Raw genomic sequence first — 20321 nt, 5'->3', positions numbered from 1 at the left:
CGTTGAGCTAGCATAATCTGTATTATGAGAAGTCAGGTAACATTTGCGAGTACCCTAAAATGCCTAGACCTGAATCAGTTTAGGGAAATTCGTGTCGTAAATTAGTCCAACGCATAAACGGATTTAGTAAATTTTTCAATGTGCCTGTGTATTGTTCCATTTTATTACGAAGTTATTCGATATTGCGTATTCTCACCTTTGTTTACTCTGGCATTCTCTTCATTTGTTTACAAATATGCTATTTTTAGTAGAGCAATGTACCTTTATATTAATAAATAACGTCTTTGCCTTGTCGTTGAGCTAGCATAATCTGTATTATGAGAAGTCAGGTAACATTTGCGAGTACCCTAAAATGACTAGACCTGAATCAGTTTAGAGAAATTCGTGTCGTAAATTAGTCCAACGAATAAACGGATTTAGTAAATTTTTCAATGTGCCTGTGTATTGTTCCATTTTATTACGAAGTTATTCGATATTGCGTATTCTCACCTTTGTTTACTCTGGCATTCTCTTCATTTGTTTACAAATATGCTATTTTTAGTAGAGCAATGTACCTTTACATTCAGATGAAGATAACGGGCCCACGGGCGAGAGCCCTTAACCCGAGCCACCGTGTTTAAATTAATAAGAAAGAACTTTTTGATAGATTACTGGAACTTGGTCAGAGAGACGATTGTGTTCAATGCACCCAGATACAATCTAAGCGCATGGGCCGCACGCATTAAGCCTGAAAAAGGGACATCAATTTGTCAAAACGTGGCATTATCAGAACAGAAATCCGTCATCGGTGCCGGCACGATTTATCGGAATATCTCAAGGGATCTCCGGACAATCGCTCGAGGAAATCAACAAAAAACTACAACGTACAAAACTGGTCCCCCGCACCAGAGCTATCGGAGTGTCCATCTTGTGACGGTAGCCGATTTGTCAATGCTCCACTTTTAATTAATAAAATGTCTTTCGGCGAAAAAAAAAATGGAATAAAACCTTCAATTAATTTGGGTCGGTTCGCGCTGTGTGAACTTTTTGTAAATTATGATTATGGCCGCTTTTCAAAGTTCGCGATGGAAGCAGGAACTTTTTTATAGGAAATTAAAGTGAGGCATTCCAAAGAAAAGAGAGCTACCCGAATTGAATTTGTTATTAATGAAAATAATCTTTTTTTTTTTTATTTTTCAAGACTTCAAGTCGGTTTTGTTCGATAATTTAATTATTTTATATTCGCTAAACTCATTTGAAGGTTGGATTTAATGGGATTGTTTTTTTTTAATGGTTCCTGTCCTTGTTCATTATGTCTGTACACAGTGGAAATTTATTCATAGATATTTTTCAGTGGCTTAACTAGACAGTAGAAAACTATAGAAAGGCACAATAATTATGAGCGAATCTGTATAACATTTATTATTTTTTCAAAAATATTACATTATTAGAACAAATATTTTTTTAATATATATAGATATGAGAAACTGTTTTTGTTTTACAATTTGAAATGGGTAAGAAATTAACGGTTTACCAGACAAAAAGCGGTAACAGGGACCTATAGACTTGAGTTATGGACTTCACAGGATACACTGTGACATCCCTTTATTATTGACTAAAGTATTGTATTGTAAAATCTTTATTGTACATAATTCATACTGAATACGTTACAAGATTTATAAGATACACAAAAAATTGCAGATATTTAAATAAAAAAAAATAGCATTTATAACTTGTTAACATTTGCAGAGAACGCTCAGGTTATGAAGTGAGCTCTCTGTCGTGGTTTTTCCTAGAGACTACAGCAAGGGGTTTTACCAGAATGGGGTAAAAAGGTTTGTTCAGGGTCGCAACGCTCCCGTAATACCCCTGATATTACAGGTGTTCATAGGCTACGATAACCGCTTACCATCATGTGGGCCGTATGCCTGTTTGTCACCTCAGTGGTATTAAAAAAAATACATTAACGATTTTTTTTTAAATAATTCTTTTCTCCTATGTTATAATTTAATAACTTCATAGAGCTATCATTAAAATGTAAATTAATGTATTTTTTTCAACGATTATTGAAAAAAAGCCCCAGTCATTACAACGCGCGGTATTTTTCTATTCAAACATATTCTGAATGTCCTAATATGCATTTTTGGGTACAAAAGCCCCATTGAATTATATGCGCATATTTATTAGTTAAAACAGCAGAATCATCTTAAACAATTAAATGAACAAACACACGATGCGCACTGTCTGTGCTCACGCATCTCCTTAATCTATTTTCGATCTTTTAGGGATCCGTCGTCAAATCGCTGGAACGGAATCGTTACAGTTTATTTACCTACTAGCCTATTCGCACTGCCTATTGCTACCTATGAGAAAAGATTATCCTATTTTTTTAAATTCGAGCAATCAACAAAAACAAAAATTTCATTAAAACCGTTCGAGCAGTTTTAGAGATTAGCGTGAACGAACATAGTGACTTGGAATTTTATATATTAAAATTTATACATATTATAATATATTTATATATATAAATATATTAGATAATGTCTGTAAACTGATCATCATCTATTTAAGGAGATATTTAGTATTTTTTTAACCGACTTAAAAAAAGGAGGCTCTCCATTCTGTTGTATAAATTTTTATGTTTGTTACCTCATAACTCCGTCAGTTCTAAACCGATTTGGAAAATTCTTATTTTATCTACAAGGATATACTTATAGCTTAGTCATATAGAAATTTTATCAAAATCAGTTCAGGAGTTTAGATTTTAAATCAAAATTACTGGTTTCGATACAATTGAAGTCGGTTTTTGTTTTTTTTTAAGACAAAATCTTTAATTATAATTTATTGATATTTTTTATATTCAATATTTATTTAAAATTAAATTTATCTGTTAGCCGTTTGGCCTTGGTGAATAAGAGATTTATTTGATAGATTTTTTTTTATTTTGGCGTATTTGTTTAAACACCACAAATAAATTCCATTGTACATTTTATTCCTGGGACACGTAACGAATTCATATTAACAAGTCTGTTTATAATAATGATATCAATTATCCTATTTAAACAGCATGGTCATTATTGTTAGTTTGTTATACAAAATGATACCTCATGTTTTATAAAATAAGGTACATTTTATTTTCTACATGTTATCTACGTGCTAGAGGTTCGCCTAAGGGAAATGTTAGCAGTAATCCGTGTTTGGGTTCTAATTAATTAAATTATTTGTCTATAACAAATGTTGTTAAACGTGGTATTACTCCGTAGTTGTATTATTAAAGACTCTGTACAAACACTTGGCACAGTATATTTGGCGTTCGCTTTATATCTGCTTGGTAATACATACATAATTTAATTAATTGACATTTTCATAGAATTAAATAAATGTTTAATTCGTGTTTACTTATAATTATTTAGGTATTAGATTTGTTAAATGGATTCGTAATGAATGCAGAAGTGTTTTTTTTTTTAATGGGTGATAATTGAATGGTAACTCCGTCCGCGCTATCGGTATACACCGGCGAGGCACCAGTGAGGGATGATAGGTGAGGACGAAGCAGGTCAGTTAGCCCATCGTGGCGAATTCAACAAGAATTGTTCACGACGATTTCCAGGGGGAAACTAATGCATATTTGTTTGTAATTAAGTAATTTCTTGGTATAAAAAAGAGACTTAAAATATAATTTGCATGCTTAATATTGGCTGAATATGATACTGTTAAAACAAATAAAGCAAATAAAGTATTCTGGACAAGTGGCGGTCCTTCACCGTGCGTTTTTCAAGGCACTTTCTTCCACGTACAACCACTCTTTGGAATCAACTTCCAGCAGCAGTATTTCCGAACCGATACGACAACATAACCTTCAAGAAAAGAGTATATTCATTTTTAAAAGGTCGTCAATACTGCCGTCAACCTACAATACCGTTGGTGTTGTGGGTGATCATGGGCGGCTGTAGTCATTTACCATCAGGTGAGCCGCGTGCTCGTTTGCCCCCTGTGTTGTAAAAAATATATTCTATTCTAAAAGTTTATTAGTATTTGTTGTTATTATTTTCTCCACTTTTTTTATATACAACTTAGAATGGCAAACAAGCTGACGGCCCAGCTGATGTAAAGTGATAACCGTCGCCTATAGACATGAGCAGTACCATGGACATAACAGAGTATACTGTTTCACCCATGATACCCCCCATGCGTTGCCATTCCTGAGGACTCAGGTATTATTCCTTTATACCCAGTAAATTCACGCCATATCCCACCCTTCAAACCGAAACACAGACATGCAAATACAGCTGTTTCACGGTTGAAACACGAATGGGACTTGTCTTTCTAGTTATGAAAGATTCATAATTTAAAAAATTCTATTAACCAAACATTGGCCAAGTTTTATTTTTCTTTTTTGCGTCTGTAGTCTTCCAACAACTCGTCATAGTCGTAGAATACTGACGGATCTGACAAATATTACATATATAGATTCGTCAGTATTCTACGACTATGACGAACTAAGTTTTATTATTTTAATTTATACAATAAATTTATATATAATAATTTTAGCTGCATATATAACAGCCTATTGCCTTTATGATTCGGAATACTGGGATTGTATTCTTTAGACATAATTTAAGTCGCTTTTGTTTTTGGGATACGATCTTTAAATTAATATATTTGATAGTCTACTATGACGCATACAATTCTTACGTTCTGGCAACGGAACATTATCATCGTCGGGTATTTCAAATTATTTCTCTCAATACAAGACCCCCGGAGTATTCCACGAATCACGGCCGCGAACACCCGCATTTTCTGCAAAGGTGTTTGGTTCGATCTTAATTAATTTTACATCTTAATCCCGCCAACCGCAAGAATTCACGCGGCGGGATCTAGTGACGAATCAGTCATTATGTTAACAAGGGATACATTTTACGGTGAATTTGTTTGCGAAGATATGGATTTTATGAGTCATTATTAACGTGGGTGGTTTATTGGCTGTTGCAAATGGGTTAGAGTAGAGTTGTCTCGTTATCGTCGTGATAAACGACTCTGCGTTTATGAGATTAAGATTCAAAATAATTGATATAATTTATAATCTTGTTTCAATTTGACGGTGCTGGTTTCGCTTCCTATTACGTTGGATTTTATTATACTCGGCCATATATGGGCATGTCGAGTTTTAACGGTAACAGTCGACGGATACATCTGACAGGGGCGATGCGATTTTTTTTTTGTAATGGGGAATCTAGTCCCCATTCCTAGTAATATAGAGTATCATCATCATCATCATCATATTAGTCGTCGTTCCCCCATAGACTGTCATAAGGAACGGTCCTCAGCCACCTGCATTCTCTGCCTATGTACTCTTCATTACTAAATTAACCACGGATTCCTCTAGAAACCATCTAAATTGATATTGTGTGAAAAAAAATACAACCAAATTGAGACACTTCTTTTGAAGTCGGTTAAAAATCACATGTAAGCATGTTTTACTTGAGGCAACGAGCAGATGAGAAGTGTCTAACTAGACATAAATAGAACAACAATGTCAGACTGTGACGCTCTGAACTAGGTACTAAGGTATCACACCATCGCATTTAGAAAGTTCACAGCTATATACCATCCTTTAAATTGATACAGTCGTGTAAGTCCAAAATATCAGCATTAGAAGCACGAGCAAAATCATCTAATGGTTCCACATTTTAAAATATCCCCTTTTCAACCGAATTCAAAAAAAGATTTCTTTATTTACCACATTAAATTTTAATGAGAAGTGATACAAAAGGAAAAAAAATATCGCTAAGCAATCTCTTCCAGACAACCTTTGTGTAAAGGACATTGAGAAAATGACAAAGGGTAGGTAGCGCATTAGTATATACTAGTAGATACTAATATATAAAAACAGGGGGGAAGGGATTGTTAGTAACGGAGACTGAGAATCCCATTGCTAGCAATATACCCAACCAGGTCGACCTCCACGCGGTTCCCCCTGGAAACTATCATGGTTAATTCCTGATGAATTCATCATAATGGGTTAACTGACCTGTTTTCATTCTCATCTATCACCCTTCACTGGTGCTCCGCCAGCGTATCCCGTTAGCGCAGGCGGGATTACCATACCATTTTCACCCATCAAAAAAATATATATATAAAAACATATAAACATATATATATACATAAACATACACATATTTAATAGGACACATATAAGACGAGAGAATGAGGGAGGAAGACAAAGAAAGAACACAGAAAAATAGTGCAGTACCAAAAGGAAAAGATGGTAGGAGTTAACAGAGGTTTTGAAGTTAGTGTTTGTTTGAAGTTCTCAATCCAGGTTGTAAACCGAATTGTAAAAGTTCTTTTTTTTTATCTGAAAAGATATACTAGTCCTATAGGATTTTTTTCAAACTGCCTTCAATGTTTTTGCCCCAATTAAAATTGATTTTTCTTATGTATAATTGTAACATCTTATTATAATAGGTAAAGAAAATTTCGGTTAATTCCAATAATGGAACATGAAAGGTTTATAAATAAGCAAGCAAAGGAAGTAGGTCAAAATAAGAGGAAATCGCGTTCTGGAATCTCTGCCTCACTCAAAGGGGAAAAGGCGTGAATTTGTTATAGGTAAGTACTTGATATTTTAAATTGAATTTGAAGGTTGGACAAAGAATTTTGTGAAAGATTAAACGACGTCTGATTTGAGTAGGTACTAACTTAATATTTCTTCTTAAATTTTATGTATTTTTGATCGTTTGTCTGTGTGTGAAATTTTAAGACGAAGGTCTTTCACCAGTGCATTTTTTTAATGCATGATAATCTAATGGTTACCTCGCCTGCGCCATTCCATTATCATCCAATAAAAAAAAAATAGGTTTGTTTAGGTTTCTACCTGTACCTATATCTATCCATTATCGCAATGTATATACATTTATTACAAATAAAAACAAAAATATTTCTACTCATTATTTTTTTTATACCACTACTTAAAATGCCAAGTACCTACGACCAACTAGTTAGCAGCGATCACCTACATCCGGTTCCACCTACTACTTTTGTCAAATAATGACAAGTGTACGACAAAATAAACGGACAAACAGTCTCCCACATTACAGAGAAGAGAAACGCTGCAATAGTTCGCTATAAAAGCACCAGTAAGTACGGTTTTGAGAGAACCATAATACCGTAGAAACAGATGTGAACAAATATGTGCGTTAAAGTTGCTTTTTAAATAGTTTGTAAAACGAAGCGTACAGTTTCAACTTAAACATTTATGTACTTAAGTACTTAACTCTAGTATTTCGTTTATGTACTCGAAAGAATTGAATTAAAATATTATAAATCCAGGTTATCCAGGCCCATAGAATAGAATTTTCCTTTCCCATGGGTGTCGTAAGAGGCGATTAAGGGAGGACGAGGGATAGGCAGCAGCGTCCTTCTTAAAACATCTTTAAAGCCTGACTTCGGTTGCTAATCCACCTGCCAAGCATGGCAAGTACAGGTAAAACCCCTAAGCCTCCCCTTATATTTAGCAGTGGATAGTTAATGGCTGATATGATGATGATGATGATGATCATAGTCTGCATTCTACACGTAAAGTAAAACTTTTAATCTAATAAAATAATATAATAAGATAATATAAAACGGTTTTCTTAATAAAGGCTATATTAAGATTTCTTCAAGATTGGCATCGCACATGTGACATCCCTAGTGTTGCAGTTAGCCATAGGCTATAGTGACCGTTTACCATCAGACGGGCTGTATGCTTGTTTGCCACCTTCTGCTTGCTTCTTTGTGGTATAAAAAATATATAAGTATCATTAAAATAATAAATATAATATAAATTTCTGTTCATAACTTCCTGAATTAATTTATATATATATATATGGCAGCAAATCCTGCAAAAGAATTATCAGAATAGATTCAGAGTAGACAACGTAATTCTATAATGTAATAAATAAATAAACGTATCTAGCTACAAAAATACGAAGAAATTGTAAACTTTTTAGCATGTAAATGCAATGAAAAACTCTTTATTGCTCCCCTCAAAAAATGATACAGATTATAACGTTGTTTCGTAAATATTATGCAAAATACTTCACGATTGTCCCCCTCTGTCAAGTAAATATCAAATTCCTTGAAAGTACTTTATGTAATTACTGCGTTATAACGTATAAAATTTTCACAATTTCTTACAAATGCTAAACATTTTTTTGCAACAAAAAATACACAATTAGATTACGTACGTAACACTCGACATGCCGACATTTTTCTGAGCATATTTGAAACTCAATATGAAATCTATAGCCTCACGAATATAATCCCTAATGGAGCAACCAGAGACTGACAACCCTATCAGAGATTATAGTATTAAAAATATAAATATGTAATTGGGAGACGCTGTGACGCAAAACACCAGACGCTTCTTCTTCTGAAGAAAAAGACTTCCGGATGCAGTCGAAACAATTGTTAGAAACGACAAAACATAGAGATCATTAATTTCCCGTTTTTTTTATGGGTGATAATGGTACGGTATCTATCACTGGTGCCTCAGTGATAGATATCATACCAGTGACTGATAATGATGAAAGCAAGTCAGTTCAGTCAGCCCATCCTGCCGAATTCAACTAGAATTTGCCACAACGGTTTCCAGGGGGAACCACGTGGAGGGCGAACTGACAGGATTTATTGCTAGTAACGGGGCTATTTGACCCCATTACTAACAATCCCTTTCTCTCTATTAATTTCCCGTTACATATGTATATAACCGTTTGGTCCCGGCATAGATTAGGACACCTATTCCTTTCCTGTAGGTGTCATAAGAGGAGACTAAGGGAGAGATGGACAGTAGCGTCTCTCTTAAAACATCTCTAAAGTTTAACTGTGATAGTCAATCCGCCTGCCAGGCGTGGCAGCTACTGGCAAAAACTCTCCAAGGGCGAGGCTTCTGGCCAGCAGTGGACAGTTAAAGACTAATATAGACATAAAAAAATGAAAATCACCATAATCTAACCGCGCTTGCCAACCTGCCAAGTATAGCAACTACAAATTCAAATTCAAATTCAAAAATCATTTATTCATGTAGGACATTTTAGCCGCTTATGAACGTCAAATTTTTACATTATAATTTTATATTTTCCCTACCGTCCAGTTCGGTATATAGATCCAATTGAAAAGAACTGGCAAGAAACTCAATTGAATTACTTTTTTTTTAAAGCCAGTTTATTTACAATGTATATTTATATAGGTGTCTATGTCTAACATTAAATGAAAATTCAGTGTATGAACAACTATTGCCATGCACACTCGTCATTCAAGTAATCGTTTAGTGAGTAATAGGCTTTGCTCAGTAAATATGATTTAACAGATGTTTTGAATTTATTTAAGGGTAATAGTACTGGCAATACCATCCAATGTGAAAGTCAGTATTTAGGGGAGGCTTATGTCCAGCAGTGGACAGTAATATGATGATATTAAATTATTTTCAGACACTTACGTATTCTATTACATACAAAATGGTGTACTGAAATTGAACATTGTATTATATCGGTTAATTCTAATTTTATGGAAACAGGCTTCATTTACATAATTTCGTAGATAATTTACTTGAATCTCTTCGAAGACGTGACTCAGACCGCTTCCAGTATTATATCTAAATGAGTTATTTTACAAAGTATTAGTTATGCAGCAAGAAGGTTGGTGTAAAGGAAGTACTGTGAACAATGTATGAGTATTTAATTGGTATGTACTGGGGGGAGGGATTGTTAGTAATGCGGGCTACCACTCCCATTGCTAGCAATATACCCTGTCAGGTCGTCCTTCACGTGGTCCCCCCTGGAAACCATCGCGCTGAATTCTAAGTGTATTTATCACGATGGGCTAACTGGCCTGCCTTTTCATTCTCATCTATCATTCTTCACTGGTGCCCCGCCAGCGTAAACCGACAGCGCAGGCGAGGTGACCACTCCATTGTCATCCATTTAAAAAAAAATTTGGATGTTACTCTTCTAGGAAAAAGGTAATTAAACTGTGAACGCACCGATATATGACGAGTTGTTTTGTGGATACCCTACAGTTTAAATATTGCGTGTTAATTATACAGATAAAGAAATAAACACTTTTTTTTGCTCTGTAAAGAAAAACGGCGAATTCAGTTATTAAATAAATAAATTTGATTATCGTTTATTACGCTGCACCGTCAATTATATTTTTTGTTATTTCTGTCTACGATTGACTGGTAGATAACGCTATATGGTGTTAAGTTCGCCATTTACACTTTCTTGGTGTATTAAAGTATAATAAATAAATAAATTGAAGCAATATGGGAGTAAACTGTATGAATGGGAATAATAATTGTGAAAATTACTTCAAATTGGCGACGTTTTTGTGATTATGTCAGTGAAAACAAATTGAGACAAATGAAAACCTCCTAATACTAGAAAGTTTAAAAAAATCGACTCCATATTATCTTATATAGTGACAAATAAAACCAGGTGTACAATATATGTCATCACCATTTCAGCCTTTAATTGTCCACTGCTGAACATAAGCCTTCCTCATAAGGGGAATTATGCCAGTAGTCGCCACGCTTGGCAAGCGAGTTGGCAACCGCAGATAGGCTTTTAGAGATGTTTTAAGAGGAACGTTGCTGCGCATCCCTTACCTTCCCTAAGTCGCCTCTTACGACACCCAGGAGAAAGAAAGGGATAGCCTATTCTATGTCGGGACCACACTGCTCATATTTATACGTAGCGGTTAATATTTCCCATCAGGTGGGTCAGCTTGTTTGTCATTCCACGTTCCATAAACAAATATATCACATTAAATTAGAGCTTATGGTAATTTTAATTCTAAAAGATAAAAAGTAATCGCCATAGCCATACGCGTAATCTTTACTTACCCATTAGTCGCTTGTGTGCGTTTCTGTAGATTTAAAGATAAAGTCGTTGTCGTTAACAAGCCTTCATTAAGGCCCGCATATGTCAAATATTTACTAAGATAGATAAGATTCCGGCAGAGTTGTGTATTCGTCATCACATAGGACAAAATGAGAATTTAAATGGATTATTTTTTTTATAAATACTCGCGTACGCCGAAGTCCTTTTTGAACGAAATGAAATTATAATGTGTTTCTGATCCGATCGGGAGGCATCTACAAAGATCTATTCATGGTTTATTTCAAAAGGAGGTTTAGAAATATACTTATGTATTATATATATAAAAAAAATCTCCGGAGATATAAAAAGGAAGTTTCATTGATAAATAATATTTTCATATTTATTTTGTGTTGTGTTATTTCTTTTGAATTTATTCTGAGAAGAAATAAAATTGAGCAATTTATTAATAGCATTCCTGGAGAGATTTATAAAATTGTCTTTATTTTGTTATGTTTTTTTTTTTGTTTATACCGCTGTTTCGGTAAAGATTTTATTAGAAAATCTGATAATATTTAATTATGATTAGGCACATAATATTTCTATCTAAAACTTACTTGGAAGAGATTGCTTTTAGCGAAAAACCCGCCCATTGTGTGATTTTGTGCTATTTCTTGTAATTTTTGGTTCTACTATATATTCTACTCTAATGTTTGGAAGCGAAAAGTAAAGTTTATCTAATAATGTGTAAACACAAGTGTTATCTTCCAAAAGAGCGATAAAATTTGATTAATTACTAAAAACCCATTGAGAATTTAAAATGCTTTAATAACTAAATCTTGATAATATTAATATTCATATCAATAGGTATGTACTATACTTATTAACTGTACTTAAAAATAATTAAGAAGTTCATATATCTACAAACAAGCATTAAAATTCATTTTACTGGTTAAACATGATGAATATTAGGAAACATTCAAAGATCCAGTATGATCCGAAATGCAATAAAAAATTTACTTACTGGTTCTGTGTCGCAAGTCTCTAAGTCAGGTATAGGATCGTCCCCGCAGTAATAATCCGCTTGGAGGAAAGGTGGTCTTGGCGGTGGAGGCAGCAGGAACTCTGGAGGTGGCCCTAAACAGTCACACTCCGTCAAGTCCGTGGGCTCCAATTCCCACATTTCGTTATAATCTAACTTATCACTACTCACAACCTTATCACTGTTATCACTAAAATCACTAGTATCACGAATATCCCGTCTCACTTCATCTGTAGTCCTTAGTTTAATTATTTCTGCTATGTAGGTATCATCGTCGACGTCGCTCCACACGTTTTTTCTGACTTCCTCATCATCATATACTTGATTATTTGTATCTTGATTTACTTCAGTCGCTATAACATTAGGCGTATCGCTATTACCAGTCTTATGTTTTGCTGCTTCGCTATTATTATCTTCTGCATTAACATCTTGTTTTATATTGGTATTAGGATTACCCCTATTTATAACAGCATCTTCTTGAAGATTTTGTTGGTAAGTGTTTGTAGGGAGACCATTTTTGTGTGTCCAAAAAGCGTACGGCGACGCCTCTGCAGGACTCCTTATGTATCTTTCGGCCATACGCAGTTTTCTTGCAAGTTATCTGTAACAAAAAAGGAAAAAAATTATTACAATATCAAACACATATTTTGATAATGGATCGATGATTCCTGAATCTGAATCCTTTAATTTGAAAATATGACCCTGAGTCAAATACTATTAGTCTTAAATCTAAAAAGAGTCGGTAAAATATTAAATTCGTTGGATTTTTATCTCCTTGTAAATATATCAAACCTTTCATAAACCTATTTTATCTATTGAACAATTTTGTCTCTTTCTTTTATGCGAAATTTCTAGTTTGAATGAAAGTGACAGAACTTACTGTAATAGTTAAAATAGGCTTTAAGGTTAGTCTTTATAAAAAATTTACTATATTTTATACAAAGAGAATTCATAACAATGTGCTCATGTCTGCATATTTTCATTGGACAATACTTTTAACTAACAACAGATTATAATGTTCGTCTAACATCGTTGTTTTATTTTCTACTCCTAGAGTTATGATTATTTTTTATTTTATTATAGCATTGCTATGTAATGTATAATTAATGCTTGTTTTTATACCAACTGATATATATTCCAAAGCGTTGATATCAAAACATCGAGCATCACCGATTAATTTATATCTGATATATCGACACTGCTCGAACATCAAACTACTTATTATTTAATAGAAGAGCTAACACCTCATTTTGTATAACAAAGCCACCGCAATTAGAGAGTACCACGTTCGAGAGTACAATAGCAGTGAAACTAGTATCGATATCATCGACTTCTCGGTTTATTTTAATTTGTTTTTTATCGATTCAAATTGGACGAACGGGTTTCAGTGTTATCACGATGCTAAAGAAAGTTTAATGTTCCTGTTTGATGTTTTATTCTTAAGTACTTCTTTTTTGTAATAAGAAGAATCTTAGTTATTTTAAATGTATACATATGTTAAAAAATATCGTGACTATTTTAATAATTATGTTAATTAGTTACATAGAAAATTTTGACCGTGAATTAACATATCTGATGTTTTTTTTGTCTGCGGTATCAATTTTGTTAATAAACCATTAAATATTATTCAATACTATAAATATTTAGTATAACATGTTTTTGATACAGTAACGTGGTATTTGTTTTTATATCAATCTTTCAATTTGAGAAATTAAAATAAAAATTAAATTACTGTATCAATTTTGACAAAATTTCTATGGGACCAATCTGTAAGTATATCTTTTCTGATAAAAATAGATTTTTTTAATCGATTTACAACTAACAAAGTTATAAGGTAACAAACATAAACAAAAATATAACTAAATTGAGAACTTCCTTTGTTGAAAACCTCGGTTGAAAAATAGGTTACTCTAAGGATCAAGAGGTTTAACGAATAAGGGTTTAAAGTGATTTGCTTCATCTTACAATCGTTTATAATAGATTCTCGTCCATAAAATATTTAAATTTATACCAATATAACAGAGATGTGAAGATATACCGGGACGGGGAGGTCGGCAGGTCAACAAGCTATCGAGAGAGCCACAAGTACTGTTTTAGCATACAAAACGATTCGTATTGGGTTGATCTAACATCGTCTTTCACCTCAATCATGTCGATAACTCAATTGTTTTGGTATTTTATAATATTTTTTACTTATTTTTTTAGTACGTATATAACGTGTGCAAGGCAGATTTAATGCTAAAAGCATTATATGCAAGTTGACCGCAAGAAAATGACAGAAAACTCGAATGTATACGACATTATAGAATTAAATTATGTATACTTACTTAAAATATTTAATTTTTTGTATTTTTGTGTGTTTCTAATGGATAAACTCAAAAACTGCTTAATTGATTTAACAATTCTTTCACTCATAAAAAGTTACATATACTATTTAAAAAAAAATGTGACCCTTATAAATATTACAATAAATGTAACCCAACTGTAATCAGTTGGGTTACATTTATAACAATTGCGGCAAAATAAGTTATTTTGATTAAAAAACTAAATTACTGAACCGATTTTGATAAAACTTTCATGGAACCAATATATAAGCATATTCTTTTAGATAAAAAAAAAGAATTTTCCAAATCAATTTATAACTTGCTAACTGACAAAGTTATGGGAAAAGAAACATAAAAAACAACCGAATTCAGAAACTTTTAATAAGTAAGTAATATTTAAAAATTAAAGATTATTATTATTAACTTTCGTCTTTGCCTTTTCACTGTATCATTTTTCTTTCACTCCTTCTTTCTATTCTGTTGTTGACTATATTGTGTGTATATCTTCCTGTGCATTAAACCACTGTGCTAACTATTTGGACTGTTAATTTTTTTTTAATGGGTGATAATGGTATGGTAACCCCGTCTGCGCTATTGGTATACACTGGCGGGGTATCAGTGAGAGATGACTTATGAGTATAAAAGCAGGTCAGTCAGCCCATCCTGACGAATTATATTATTAATTAGAATCAGTCACGGTTTCCAGGTTTCCAGGGGGAACCACGTGGAGGTCGACCTGACAGGCTATATTGCTAGTAATAGGGCTATTTGACCCCATTACTAACAATCCCTTTCCCCCCTAAGGACTGCTTATTTTCACCACTTGACAAACATCAATACGCGGCTTATCAACGCAGACATACCATCAACACGCACCTCACACCAACATCCATAGATTTACACTTGAAATTGCTTATGAAATCATCATCGTTATAATCATCTCAGCTATGAAGAAAGAAAATGTATCCTGTGAGATAATTTTCATGATACTCTCTTATTATGCATATTACGTTTAAAGTAAATTTACATATGTAAGCTATACTTGGTTTTACACAGGCATTATTACACGTTAAACATTAAAGTACCATTTTACATTCACGTGCGAGATATCTAAGATTTTGAGTACCTAATTAACTTCTAAGCCATTGGATATATACAATATTTCATATTTATACTTGGATCGGTCGAGGGATGGACATCAGCGTCTCTTTTAAAACATCATCAAAAGTCTAACTGCGGTTAACGGAAAGAACGATAGATCTGAGGGCCTACCATGAAATGTTTTCCGAAATTTCGGAGCCAAACGAAACACAAATATGATGTTAAAATTACATAATACATGCCGTTTGGAAATATTAAAAATGTTAAAATATTGTTCCTTTGGACTTTTATGATAGGATGTATGACGAACGAAATGTTAAACTCCATTTATTGGTCCGATTTTGGTATAAACAAAAACACGAAATTGAGCCCGAAATTTCGGAATTTCATTTCATGGTAGACCCGCTGATCTCAATTTCTTCATTGTTATATCCGTGCGAAGCCTGGGCAGATAGTTAGTATACAATATTAATAAGGACTTTTAGGCATAAATGCTATGTAAATATTTTAATCAATTTTGAACCTTATATGTGGTATTCACAACAGGCGTATTGAGATGAGTGGTATAAGGCGCTGTCTCATTAACATTTCGGCGAGCTCTCGATGCCTGTCAGCGAAGATCTGACATCGGCACAATTCCCCATCGAGTACCCTTGTGTCTGTTAACGAACCCATTCTATTGATTTCTCACGTGAACACTCGTGGTAATGTTTTGCGGGCCCCTAATTCGTATGAGTACCTCTTTATATAAATATTAAAGTACTTACCTATTGCGTATACAGGAAGGAATATATTTCATTAGCATTCTTTTTTATAAAAGGTATTTTTACAAAAAAAATTGACTTTTTCTCATAAACTAGAAAAAATATTTTCTTAAAAATCGTCAAAAATTGTTTATCTTCGAAACTAGTAAAAATATTTTATTTTATTAGTTTTCAAAAATAGAGAATTTTTCTCAAAATTTGATAATAATGAGAATTTTCTCAAAAATTGAGAATTTTTCTTAAAAGTTGAGATTTTTTGAGCCACCTATAGTAACATAAGCGTAAGTTACCATAGAAGGCTTAAGATGTCAGCTCATATTCCTTTATAAAAAAAAAAAAATATCCAATCTCATTTATAAAACATTCCCTTGATATTTTCACCAGAGTTTAATCAGTATTCATATATTTTCTATTTTTAACACACACAATATTATTAAAGAACTTAATAAGAATTAAGTATTAATATTCCGCGCGCATTTTGTGTACATGAATAGTAAGTCATGCGTAAAATCTTGATCTAAAACGTGCAAGTACTATAGCCAAGTCTTTTTGATATGAAACGAGATAATTTATCAATGTAAATGCTCGTTGTATGAACTCGTGCGCAACTATTAATTTTAATGTTATGTTATTTTCTAGCACTGTCCGTAGTGCATTGTGAAAACATGTACGCTATAAAAGTAAATTTTCAGATTCGAATGCGATATCATTCTTTTTTGTTGTGATATTTGTGTTGTGATTCTCGTAACTTTTTGGAACTTACGTGTGGCTTTTACAAGTAGAAGAATCAATTAAAAGGACTATTTATCAAGTGCATCAACATAGAATATACATCAGAACGAGATAGGGATTACCAGAGGGAGACTTTGTACAAAAGTCGATTGCTTGGGTACCTCTGTCCCATTCGTGTTTCAATTGTGAAGCAGTTGTGTTTGCATGGCTGTGTTTCGGTTTGAAGGGTGGGATATGGCGTGAATTTACTGGGTACAGAGGAATAACACCTGAGTCCTCAGGAATGGCAACGCATGGGGGGTATCATAGGCGAACCAGTATACTCTGTTATGTCCACGGTACTGCTCATGTCTATAGGCGACGGTTACCACTTTCCATCAGGTGGGCCGTCAGCTTGTTTGCCATTCTAAGTTGTATAAAAATATATATATATATATATATATATATATATATATATATATATATATATATATATATATATATATATATATATATATATATATATATATATATATATATATAAAAGACTTCATTTTTGGCTCCTTAATAGGGTTCTTTACAGTATGAGAGAATATTACATTATCTTATCTGAGTTTTTGAGAAAATAGACATAAATTAGTTTTGTTGTTAAAAATTTCGTAAGTACATATTATATTTTAATGTAATAATTATCGGTTTAACTTATATGTAATTAAATCGAATCTAACTATTGAATCAATGTAATTACACGTTAGTTAAACCAGTGTTTGTTACATTAGAATATAAATCATCATCATCGTCATTGTACCAGTCTCTAACTGTCCATTGCTGAACATAAGCCTTCCCCTAAGTTTTGCTAGTAGTTACCATACTTGGCAGGCAGATTGGCAACCGCAGTCAGGCTTTAGAGATGTTTTAAGACGCTGCTTCCCATCCTTCGCACTCACTTAATTGGCTCTTACGACACCCACGGGAAAATAAGTAGTGGCCTATTCTATGCAGGGACCACACGGCTATATATATAAAGTTTAAATAAAATAGTTTTATGAAAAATTGTCAAATCAAAACGGATACGTTCGTTCATAAACAACTGAATAAATTAAATTCATAATTGAAATCTGTTTTACAACGTGCCTACAACAGATCGACAGCTATCTTTTTAATTGATCAATACAAATACGAATTAACGCAATCGACGATTAATTGCTATTCGCTACAATCCGATTGTGTTTAATTTAAAGATTAGTTTACACGGGATTTTAATGAAACATGCGGCTAATGCATTGTTTCTCAAACGGGGGGTCGCATAACAAAATTAACCATTTTATTGTACATAAATAGTTATTAAACGTATAAATTAATTATTAATAAAATATTATTTTAAATTTCCATTTTTTTTATTATTTTTTTTTTACAACGTAGGGGGCAAACGAGCATGTGGCTCACCTGATGATAAGTGACTACCGCCGCCCAAGATCACCCACAATACCAACGGCATTGCAGGTGTGCTACCGGCCTTTTTAAAGGAATATGCTCTTTTCTTGAAGATTATGATGTCGTATCGGTTCGGAAATACTGCTGCTGTAAGTTGATTCCAAAGAGTGGTTGTGCGTGGAAGAAAGTGTCTTGAAAAACGCACGGCGAAAGACCGCCATTCATCCAGATGGTTGGGATGAAACTTTAGTTGGTTGAGAAACAATGTTCTAATAGATTGTTGGTAAGGGATATAATTATTGTAACTGTTTTTATCTCTTTCTGCTTAGTCATTTTTCGTATGCACTTTAGAAACATTCATCATCGTCATCATTTCAGCCATTATCCGTCCACTGCTGGACATAAACCTCCCCCGTAGATTGCCATAAAGAATCGTTCTGAACCACCTGCATCTACTGACTTCTTGCAATGCGTTGTCGTCATTCCATCTAGCGGAGGGTCGCCCTACACTGCGTTTGCTCATACGGGGTCGCCACTCAAGAACCTTTCTTCCCCATCGATTATCGGTTTTTCCAGCTATGTTACTAGTCTATTGCCACTTCAGCTTGCTTATCCTTTAGTCTAATCTAAGTTATATTATATGTATAATAGAAAATAATGTGTAAGTCAGTATATTGTTTGCCTTGTTTGTGTAACAGTGTAATAACATTAATTCTGAGCGTGTTCGTGATCGGTTAATTAGTTTTCCCTTATGAAGATTTGTTCTATATAAGATATTGTATTGATTAGCACTACGGTTTGATGCTATCCGACATGAAGAGAATTACTTTTAGTTAGGGCCGTCGCTTAGATAATATAGATAGAGGATCATGTATAAAAAAGGTCGTAATTTAATCAAATAAATGCAACTTTGACTGTTCAAATTTTTTTTTAAAAACAAAAACATTGCCTGGTTTTTTCAGTGTTGCAAGTAATTTGTTTGAAAATTTTTCAGATCTAGCTGATTTTTTAATTTTAATTAGGATTTTTTCTGATACACTATAGATATATACACCTACATTTAGATATACAATAAATAAATAATTAACAAATAACTAACTGTTAATAAATAACTGTACACGTAATAATAACTGTGTTTCAAAAAAAACCGACTTCAATTGTTGCAAAACCGGTTATTGTGATTTTTTTTAATTTTAAATACTAAATCACAGAATCGATTGTAATAAAATTTCTATTAGACTAATATGTAAGTATAGCCTTTCAAATAAAAAGAAAGAATTTATATTTTAATAGGTACTCCTATTAAATAATAGATATAAAAGAATACATTTTAGAAATTTTGTCTCTCTATCTGTCTGTATGTTTGTTGTAGCATCACGCAAAAAGTACTAAACCAAATTGAATATAGTTTTCACAATTGTATTACTGAAGGAGTAATTTAAAAACTAGTGCAAGAATCAATTTAATACACCATCTAGAAGTGGTTTATTCTACATTAAAATTATCTTGTTATAACGTTATTACATCTAATACAGGGTGGTCTAAGAATGGGAGCCGCCATCTTTAGCGGTAACCATGGTCACCTCGAGTGTTATTGGTCGTAGTTAGTACAAAGGATAAAAGGTAAGGCGTGTGGCACACTGGTGCAAATCATATCGTAAAAACTAAACTTCATAACGAATTTTGATAAAAGTTCTAAAGGGTCAATTTGAAAGTGTTTATTTAAATCTCTGATTAAAAAAGAATTTTCCAACTAAAAAAAAAGTATGAAACAAAAAAACACCAAATTGCCAATCTCCTTTTTTTGAAGTCGGTTAAAATAGTTTTGTTCTTTGCATCAGTGGTAAAAGTGACAGTAGTCATATCGAGTATGAACAAAGAAATATTATTCTAATAATATTAACCTGCCAATACCAAATACACACAAGTCGTGATGAGCTAACTAAATGCCGGTGTGTAGTGACCATTACAAAGAACAAGACCGCTACTGGGCCCATTAACTGGGGTCGAGTTAACACCAATACAAATACAAATATGTAAACATTCGCCCCCTTGAAAGCTAAAACGTTTTGTGTATACTCCGCTTTATGTTGTACTAGTGAGCGAG

The 20321-nt window shown here is 33.1% G+C and overlaps 1 protein-coding gene across 6 annotated transcripts in view; it reads right to left on the bottom strand.

The window, feature by feature from the left end:
* The window catches only part of LOC116413608 (uncharacterized), a 209973-nt gene that overhangs the window by 40378 nt on the left and 149274 nt on the right, over positions 1–20321 (bottom strand). For all 6 annotated transcript variants that reach the window (XM_052900602.1, XM_052900599.1, XM_052900600.1 and 3 more), the window contains one exon: positions 11863–12481. In XM_052900602.1, the coding sequence (XP_052756562.1) occupies positions 11863–12459 (597 nt within the window). In that variant the 5' untranslated portion in view covers positions 12460–12481. The remainder of the gene's footprint in view (positions 1–11862; positions 12482–20321) is intronic.

Source organism: Galleria mellonella, unplaced genomic scaffold (genome assembly GCF_026898425.1).
Source record: "Galleria mellonella isolate WM207_F2 unplaced genomic scaffold, CSIRO_AGI_GalMel_v1 utg65, whole genome shotgun sequence".
Lineage (NCBI taxonomy): Eukaryota > Metazoa > Arthropoda > Insecta > Lepidoptera > Pyralidae > Galleria > Galleria mellonella.
The sequence above is the reverse complement of the archived record's forward strand: the minus strand, read 5'-3'. Positions and strand labels throughout refer to the sequence as shown.